Below are 9,626 nucleotides of genomic sequence, written 5' to 3' on the forward strand. Positions count from 1 at the left end.
ACGGGCGTTTAAACGGCTGCGTTTTCGCTGCCGTCTGCGGCGGCATTTGCAGCCGTAACCGGGCGTTTAAACGGCTGCAAACGCAGCCCCAAACGGCTGCGAAATCGCTGCCCTTTGGGGCTGTGTTTGCAGCCGTTTAAACGCTGGTTTACGGCTGCAAACCCAGCCCCAAACGGCTGCCGGTTTAGACGTCGTTCAATTTTTTACAAAAACGGCTGACGGTTTGATATATTTACACTTTGTTCCCTAAAGTTTCTATTTTTTACAAAAATGGTCCCTGATGTTTCAAAAATTGACAAAAATCAACTAAATAATTAAAAAAAGAAATTTTCTTTTAAAAAAATCTGTTTAAAAAAAACTGTTTAATAACTAACGTACCTGAAGAGCGGATCCTCAATCAGCGTACTCCTCCCCTTGGATTGGTGGTGGTCCCAATGACGGATGTCCGCGATCAGATCCCAAAACCCTAATAGCGTGGGTTTATCAATCATTACGAGCCCCTGTTTACACGAATGTTTATTAAACGTTAAATTAATATTAAATCTTAAATGTTATATATTAAAAATAATAATAATAACAATACAAAATTTGTGTTAAACGTACCTTCGTATAAAGATCCGTAGCAATCTCAGCCTCCGTATACAAACCGCTATGCACCGCAAACCGTGCAAGTGACATTTCGCGCGCCTGGCCAGCCATGCGAAAAGAAACCTCGGGCGGGGGAGGGGGCTGCGCGGGGTCCACAACCTCATTTGGCCGACGAGGATGAAACTCGAACGACGACAGAAACTCGACTAGTATCTCCCTGTAGGTCGGCGTAAACGATAGCTCAAACAGACGATCCCACGGTGAATCAACGGGAACAAACCCCCGCAGCCAATCTTCAACCTCAAGCTTCCGGAGGGTTTTCCACGAAACCGCAAAGTGTTCACCAATATGCATCTTCCGAAGCTTCTCGCAACGGAGCGCAGCCTCGGACTCCGGAGGAAACTCCAAATACGGGTGATTCTCTAGAGGATCTGGCGGTGGACGCGCCCGCCGTTTCCGCTGCGGCTGCTCCGGAATATCTACTTCGAAATCCATTTCCTCCATTTTTCTGTTTTTTAAAAAAAAAACAATTTAAGTTTAAGTTTAAAAAAATATATATTTTCTGTTTAAAAATATATATTTTCTGTTTAAAAATATATATTTTCGGTTTACAAAGTGAAAGCATAAAGACAAGTGAAAGCATAAAAATATATATTTTCTGTTTAAAAATATATATTTTTCTGTTTTTAAAAAAAAAACAATTTATGTTTATGTTTAAAAAAATGGTCCCTGAGGTTTGATGTGTTTACAAAATTGGTCCCTGAGGTTTGATGAATTTACAAAAATGGTCCCTGGTGTTTCCAGGATTTAATAAAATGGTCCCTTGTGTTTCAGAAATTGACCAGGGACCATTTTATTAAATCCTGGAAACACCAGGGACCATTTTTGTAAATTCATCAAACCTCAGGAAACAATTTTGTAAACACATCAAACCTCAGGGACCATTTTTGTAAATTTATCATACGTAAGGCGCGTACGGGCCTAACGGGCAACGACGGACTTAGTTTCGACGCTCGTTAGGCCCGTACGCGCCTTACGGACGACGTACACTAAATAATATTTTTTTTATTATTTAGTCGACGTCGTCCGTAAGGCGCGTACGGGCCTAACGAGCGTCGAAACTAAGCCCGTCCCGCTCGTTAGGCCCGTACGCGCCTTACGGACGACGTCGACTAAATAATATTTTTTTTATTATTTAGTCGACGTAATCCTTAAGGCGCGTACGGGCCTAACGGGCAACGACGGGCTTAGTTTCGACACTCGTTAGGCCTGTACGCGCCTTACGGACGACGTCGACTAAATAATAAAAAAAACAATTTAAGTTTATGTTTAAAAAAATGGTCCCTGAGGTTTGATGTGTTTACAAAATTGGTCCCTGAGGTTTGATGAATTTACAAAAATGGTCCTTGGTGTTTCCAGGATTTAATAAAATGGTCCCTTGTGTTTCAGAAATTGACCAGGGACCATTTTTGTAAATCCTGGAAACACCAGGGACCATTTTTGTAAATTCATCAAACCTCAGGGACCAATTTTGTAAACACATCAAACCTCAGGGACCATTTTTGTAAATTTATCATCCGTAAGGCGCGTACGGGCCTAACGAGCAACGATGGACTTAGTTTCGACGCTCGTTAGGCCCGTACGCGCCTTACGGACGACGTCGACTAAATAATATTTTTTTTTATTATTTAGTCGACGTCGTCCGTAAGGCGCGTACGGGCCTAATGAGCGTCGAAACTAAGCCCGTCGTTAAAATTTTAACAACGGGCTTAGTTTCGACGATCGTTAGGCCCGTACGCGCCTTACGGACGACGTCGACTAAATAATATTTTTTTTATTATTTAGTCGACGTCATCCGTAAGGCGCGTACGGGCCTAACGGGCAACGACGGACTTAGTTTCAATGCTCGTTAGGCCCGTACGCGCCTTACGGACGACGTCGACTAAATAATATTTTTTTTATTATTTAGTCGACGTCGTCCGCAAGGCGCGTACGGGCCTAACGAGCGTCGAAACTAAGCCCGTCGTTAAAATTTTAACGACGGGCTTAGTTTCGACGCTCGTTAGGCCCGTACGCGCCTTACGGACGACGTCGACTAAATAATATTTTTTTTATTATTTAGTCGACGTCATCTGTAAGGCGCGTACGGTCCTAACGGGCAACGACGGGCTTAGTTTCGACGCTCGTTAGGCCCGTACGCGCCTTACGGACGACGTCGACTAAATAATAAAAAAAAACAATTTAAGTTTATGTTTAAAAAAATGGTCCCTGAGGTTTGATGTGTTTACAAAATTGGTCCCTGAGGTTTGATGAATTTACAAAAATGGTCCCTGGTGTTTCCAGGATTTAATAAAATGGTCCCTTGTGTTTCAGAAATTGACCAGGGACCATTTTTGTAAATCCTGGAAACACCAGGGACCATTTTTGTAAATTCATCAAACCTCAGGGACCAATTTTGTAAACACATCAAACCTCAGGGACCATTTTTGTAAATTTATCATCCGTAAGGCGCGTACGGGCCTAACGTGCAACGATGGACTTAGTTTCGACGCTCGTTAGGCCCGTACGCGCTTTACGGACGACGTCGACTAAATAATTTTTTTTTTATTATTTAGTCGACGTCGTCCGTAAGGCGCGTACGGGCCTAACGAGCGTCGAAACTAAGCCCGTCGTTAAATTTTAACGACGGGCTTAGTTTCGACGCTCGTTAGGCCCGTACGCGCCTTACGGACGACGTCGACTAAATAATATTTTTTTTATTATTTAGTCGACGTCATCCGTAAGGCGCGTACGGGCCTAACGGGCAACGACGGACTTAGTTTCGACGCTCGTTAGGCCCGTACGCGCCTTACGGACGACGTCGACTAAATAATATTTTTTTATTATTTAGTCGACGTCGTCCGTAAGGCGCGTACGGGCCTAACGAGCGTCGAAACTAAGCCCGTCGTTAACGGGCCTAACGGGCAACGACGGGCTTAGTTTCGACGCTCGTTAGACCCGTACGCGCCTTACGGACGACGTCGACTAAATAATATTTTTTTTATTATTTAGTCGACGTCGTCCGTACGGCGCGTACGGGCCTAACGGGCAACGACGGACTTAGTTTCGACGCTCGTTAGGCCCGTACGCGCCTTACGGACGACGTCGACTAAATAATATTTTTTTTATTATTTAGTCGACGTCGTCCGTAAGGCGCGTACGGGCCTAACGAGCGTCGAAACTAAGTCCGTCGTTGCCCGTTAGGCCCATACGCGCCTTACGGATGATAAATTTACAAAAATGGTCCCTGAGGTTTGATGTGTTTACAAAATTGGTCCCTGAGGTTTGATAAGTTTACAAAAAATGGTCCCTGAGGTTTGATAAATTTACAAAAATGGTCACTGTAAACCCTAATCAAACAAATCAAACAAATACCCCTAATTCACTGTAAACCCTAATCAAACAAATCAAACAAACACCCCTAATTCACTGTAAACCCTAATTTACCTATGATACAGCCCTAATTTACGGATAAAATACCAAAAAAATCAAAATTACTTAAATAGGTTGAGTATATACCTCGTTTATACTTCGAATTTGCGTGTATACGGTCGGAAATACGTAGTCGCCTTCGTAGGGGTTCGTAGAGGTTTTGTATGTAATTTGGGGAAGAACATACGCTGCGTAGGGGTTTTCCTGATTTATATCAGAACCTATACGCATCGTAGAGATCAATACGAATCGTATGCCAAAGTCTGAAATTACGATTTCGCCCTTCTATCAGTGCTATACGGGGCTTAATATAAGGGCAAAAAGGTCATTGTCCACCTCTATGTACGCTTCGTATTGATCTCTACGATACGTATATAAGAGGTCATCACAATGACCTTTATACCCTTCTGTTTAGCCTATACGAAGCATCTGTAGAAGGGCATAAAGGTCATCATGATGAAAATTATATACGCATCGTAGAGACCCATACGAAGCGTATATAAAGGTCCGAAAATGACCTTTTTTCCCTTATATTTAGCCTCGTATAGCCCTAAAAGAAGGGCAAAATCGTAATTTAACATATTTATATTTTCAAACTTCAATTTGGGGGGAAAATTGTCCGCCTTTAACCTACGATGCGTATTGATCAATACGCTGCCTTGTTTAGCCTCATTTTACCTTTTTACCCTTGTTCTGAGGCTAAAGGAAGCCAAAAGAGGGGCTTTATTGTCATTTGGATAACATACGATGCGTAGGGATCCCTACGCACCTTAGAAGACCTTTTTTTTTTGTTTTTTTCTTGGTTTGTATTTAGAGAAACTAAAAATAATCCAAAAATTATGTTTATAAAAATTTGAATTATAAATTATAAATTATAAATTATAAATTATAAATTATAAATTATAAATTATAAATTATAAATTATAAATTATAAATTATAAATTATAAATTATAAATTATAAATTATAAATGAATTAAAAATGATATTATTTGAATTATAAAAATTAAAAATGATAAAAACTTTATAAATTAAAAAATTTCTACAATTTACAAAAATACAAGTTTCCGCTTAATCTTCGATAACATTTAAACTCGGTTCTCTGTCTTTGTCTCGGTCTGATTTAGGATGCATTAACTCGTAGTAGTGCTCTAACCGCGGTGTATACATTTCTTCCCACCGTTTCGCAGCTATTGATCGATGTGCCGACCACAGCGGGTTCACTAAAGGCATGGGGTAGTCTCCTTCCAACTTAGCATGTATGAAGTGTCCCCCGTGAACATGTATAAGCGTTATCGCTTGAGGTCGTGGATCTAGTGGGGCATCCGTTAATGGGAAGATGGTAGAGCTCCATTCAATGCTTAGCACGTGGAGGACAATATTATACCTTTGCGCTATGAGAAGCCCTACCTGGGGCATTTCCATCCAGTGACTTTGATCGCACCCTTTCACTGAATGCCATTCGATGCTCTTACGTATTCGTTTAAAGTCTCCTTCGTTATATGTTTCGAATACATGCTTCCAACGCGGTTTGTTATGGTCAATCTCCAGTAGTAAATCTCTTCGAATATTGGGCCATGCGTGTTCCGTAAAACCTAACCCGACAGCCACAGACCTGTACCCACAATGACCGTCTGGGGTCACATCTTGTATACGCGATATGTAAGAGCGAAACTCTGATGGAATTTGATTCTTAAACCTCTTAATGCATAACAAGTGCTCGTCCCCCTTTATTAATGGAAAAACCTTATCATCCCTCGTCTCCTTCTTTTTAGAACTTGTTGAACTGTTTGGTTGCATTTTAGGTTTTTCAGACTTCACAAACGAACCAGTTCCACGAGAGCCCTCTGACGGTACGTATGAGCTGTGTCGGGGTAAATCGTACCTATGCTTGGGGGAAGCGGTAATTACGTTGCTGTCCTCGCCACAGGAGCTGTATCTCGCAACTTGGTCTAACCTCGCAGCTTCATCTAGCCTTTCTTGTACTTTCTTTGATGTAGGCCGACCGCGAGTGTTTTGCTGGACGATCGGTGGTTTCTTGGTTGACGATTTCGGGGTGAAAACCGCTTTTATCTTTGAAAGCATACTCTTTTGCTGAACGGGGGACTGCGCCTCTAAATGTTGCCGCACATTATTGAGCTCTGCTACAATATCGACCTCCTCGTCTACCAGTTTACAAGGGAGCAAGTCAAGCTTACGCCAGAATACATCTATCTCGTCGAGTTGTATTATACGCCCTGCACAGTTAAGTTAATACGGTGTGAGAAACAGCTAAATCGTACAAAATAACAAAAGGTTTGTGGTTTTAATATTTTTTACCTGTACGTGTGTAGTTTTCCAGCCTACAAGCACACGGCAATCCTTTGCTAAGCCACATATGGCAACCACATGATGCGTTAAGTTTCCGCAACACATCCATCTTCCTCAGTAGCTCTTTTTCCAGCAAATCAAGTGCTTCATGGGAAACCTTTCCACGTAGGTTGTCCAACATTCGGTGTCTGTGGTGGTTCATCGTTTTTTCGATGCTCTCAGTGAAACTTTTTTGTATTTCATCGTACTGAGTTTCAACTATATCAATGATGCATCTTGCTATTCGCTCCAATGAACTCCCGCGCGTAATGTATCTTTTTAGATTTGCGTGCTGGCTCTCAACTCTGTTGGTGGTGCGCTGACCAAAGTTGCGACACTTATCGGTCCACGCATAAACGAACATTTCTTTATAGTCTTTGAGCCAGTTTTCGTAGACGTAATCATAGACACCTGTAAAAATAAAATAATGAAATGTAAAAGCGTGTGTGAAATATAATAGATTGGGTGAGTCGTTTGTTGAAGGAACACTTACTTTCTCGGTTGGCAACCACGAGTCGGTTATACATTTTCTCCAAGTTGTACTTGTACATGGCCTCTGATGAAGATTCGCACAATGTCCGCCAGTACGACATAAATTTCCCCCAATCTTCTTTATCGAACCCTGACTTGCACTTTCTAGCTATATTTTGTTGGATGTGAAAGTGGCATAGAAGCCTTTTTGCGTTCGGGAATACTTTAGAACACGCGTTTATTAGGGCAAGCTCCCTATCCGTGACTATCACACGCGGCATCATACATTCATGCAATATTGACTTGATCCGCTCAAGCACCCACACGTAGTTACCCCTTCGTTCTTTACAAATAACGGCATGTGCGATACAAAAAGACTTCCCAGTCGACGTCATACCCACAACCTGGACAAATGGCATGTTGTAGAGGTTTGTTTTGTAGGTCGCGTCGATCAACATCACGTGCGGGAATGCACGCCACATAGTGATTGAATAAGGATGAACAAAGAAAATCTCTGTTACGACATCTGTTTTGGGATCTTGTCGGGTGTCGTAAATGAATCAGCGGTCATGCAGCAGGCTTTCCAGTGCCTGAATAGGATTCTTTCCGTCCATTATTGTCGCTCTAATTTTTTGTACCGCATTTTGCACGTCTTTCTGAACGTGCAGGCTGTCGGGGAACTGCTATCTTAGGGTTTGAAATATGATACGTGGCTCCATGTTTTGAGCAGTTAGCTGCTCCACTAGCTTGTATTCGGCTTTAGTAAATCTTCGCACAAAAGCGTGGCCCAACAGACTCGTCGTAGGTTCGTGGTTATGGTTCGCACAGTCCACTTTTAACTCCCACGTGTCGTTCGTCACGTCCCGGATGGCGAGTAATGAAAATGGGCAGCCGATTTTTTTGCTACCAGCTTTCCTAACTGTTGCTTTACTACGGTGTTCACCACTACGGTCGCACACAAGCCATACCATCCCAGTAGTACCGCCAATATTTTTTGATCGGCGGGTAACAATTACGTAACCATTATCCTTTCCCGTTTCTTGTACCCAATTCTTCAAATCAGTTAGAGACATGAAACGCTAAAAAAAGTTACGTTAATAATAATATAATCGAAACTTCAGGGACCATTTGTGTCAAAAAGACATTAATAATAATAATAACAATAATAATAATAATAATAATAATAATAATAATAATAATAATAATAATAATAATATAATCGAAACTCATACTTCAGGTACTAATATGGTTATTATTGAACTATTTTAACAGAATGATTTAACAAGGTTAACTTTCATATAAAGATTTCATCTTTAAACACTAACTCAGTTAGCATACTTAACTGAACAGTATAGGGACCATTTGTGTCAATTTTTGAAACTTCAGGGACTATTTTTGTCAATTTTCGAAACTTCAGGGACCATTTTTGTCAATTTTCGAAAGTTCAGGGACCATTTTTGTCAATTTTCAAAAGTTCAGGGACCATTTTTGCAATTTTCGAAAGTTCAGGGACCATTTTTGTCAATTTTCGAAAGTTCAGGGACCATTTTTGTCAATTTTCGAAACTTCAGGGACCATTTTTGTCAATTTTCAAAACTTTAGGGACTGTTTTGTCAATTTTTTGAAACTTCAGGGACTATTTTCGTAAAATTTGAAACTTCAGGGACTTTTTATTGTTTTTGGCACTTAACTGGACTAACTGAGTTCTCTAACTCAGTTAGTGGTCCCTTGTATTAAATGCTAACCTAGTTAGGATATAACTATGATTTAACTAACTAAGTTAGGTTTAAACTAACCATTTTGTTAATTAGACTAACTAGATTATTATTATAAAAAGAATACAATTTTTAATAATAATAATAATTATAATTATAATATTTTTAACAACAACAACAACAATAATAATAATAATAATAATAATAATAATAATAATAATGATAATAATAATAATAATAATAATAATTACAATTATAATTATAATTAAAGTATTTTAACAATAATAACAATAACAATAATTATTATAATTATATTATTTTTAACAATAATAATAATAATAATAATAATAATAATAATAATAATAACAATTATAATTATAATAATAATAATAATAACAATAATTATTTTAATGTGATACCTCATTTACTTGAAATGGATTGCCCGGGGTAGATGGTTCATAAAGTGATGTGTTACGGGACTCATAACCATATCCACCATGTTCTTCGTATCCACCGTATCCAACTTCATCCCTAGATCTATCGTATACACTGTAACCACCTTCACCCCCGTATCCACTGTAACCACCGTCACCCCCATATCTATCGTATCCACCGTAGCCCCCATATCCACTGTAACCACCTTCACCCCCGTATCCACCATCACCACCGTATCCACTGTAACTTCCGTATCCACCTTCATCCCCGTATACCCCATAACCCGGATACGATTGCTGCGACGGGTAATATGGTTCATCAACAGGTGCATTCTCAACACCGTATCCACTTTGTTGCACGTATGGAGATTCATACCCGTATCCGTAATCTGGACACACTTGATGCGCCGGGTAATTTGGTTCATCAACAGGTGGAGTGGGAGTCTTGTTCAAGTCTGGCAACTGTGTTTCTTGATTAACAGGGACTCCAGACACAACCTCCTCCTCCTCATTGGCAGCATTTGATCCCCATGTGTCGTTAGAATAACGATTACCGAAATAATTATCCTTCCAAAATGATGATGACATTTTAACAAGGTT

At 40.2% G+C, this 9,626-nt stretch overlaps 4 protein-coding genes across 4 annotated transcripts; all 4 read right to left on the minus strand.

Moving 5' to 3' along the window:
• Positions 1-359: 359 nt before the first annotated feature.
• Positions 360-1,092, minus strand: LOC110920097. Its single transcript, XM_022164333.2, has 2 exons — positions 604-1,092; positions 360-500 (listed from the first exon to the last, which is right to left on the minus strand). The coding sequence occupies exons 1-2, from the start codon at positions 1,090-1,092 to the stop codon at positions 363-365; spliced, it is 627 nt and encodes a 208-aa protein (XP_022020025.1). The 3' UTR covers positions 360-362.
• A 3,973-nt stretch (positions 1,093-5,065) lies between these two features.
• Positions 5,066-6,676, minus strand: LOC110920096. The gene is made up of 2 exons (XM_035984929.1): positions 6,377-6,676; positions 5,066-6,294 (listed from the first exon to the last, which is right to left on the minus strand). Exons 1-2 carry the CDS (start codon positions 6,567-6,569, stop codon positions 5,129-5,131), a joined length of 1,359 nt encoding a protein of 452 aa, XP_035840822.1. The 5' UTR covers positions 6,570-6,676; the 3' UTR covers positions 5,066-5,128.
• Positions 6,586-7,555, minus strand: LOC118488309 (protein FAR1-RELATED SEQUENCE 5-like). Its single transcript, XM_035985674.1, has 3 exons — positions 6,900-7,555; positions 6,696-6,817; positions 6,586-6,594 (listed from the first exon to the last, which is right to left on the minus strand). Exons 1-3 carry the CDS (start codon positions 7,357-7,359, stop codon positions 6,586-6,588), a joined length of 591 nt encoding a protein of 196 aa, XP_035841567.1. The 5' UTR covers positions 7,360-7,555.
• Positions 7,556-7,560: 5 nt separating this feature from the next.
• Positions 7,561-9,373, minus strand: LOC110920095. Its single transcript, XM_022164331.2, has 2 exons — positions 9,012-9,373; positions 7,561-7,956 (listed from the first exon to the last, which is right to left on the minus strand). The coding sequence occupies exon 2, from the start codon at positions 7,948-7,950 to the stop codon at positions 7,561-7,563; it is 390 nt and encodes a 129-aa protein (XP_022020023.2). The 5' UTR covers positions 7,951-7,956; positions 9,012-9,373.
• Between the last annotated feature and the right edge of the window lie 253 nt (positions 9,374-9,626).

The sequence above is a fragment of the Helianthus annuus genome, chromosome 16, assembly GCF_002127325.2.
Source record: "Helianthus annuus cultivar XRQ/B chromosome 16, HanXRQr2.0-SUNRISE, whole genome shotgun sequence".
In the NCBI taxonomy this organism is placed as follows: domain Eukaryota; kingdom Viridiplantae; phylum Streptophyta; class Magnoliopsida; order Asterales; family Asteraceae; genus Helianthus; species Helianthus annuus.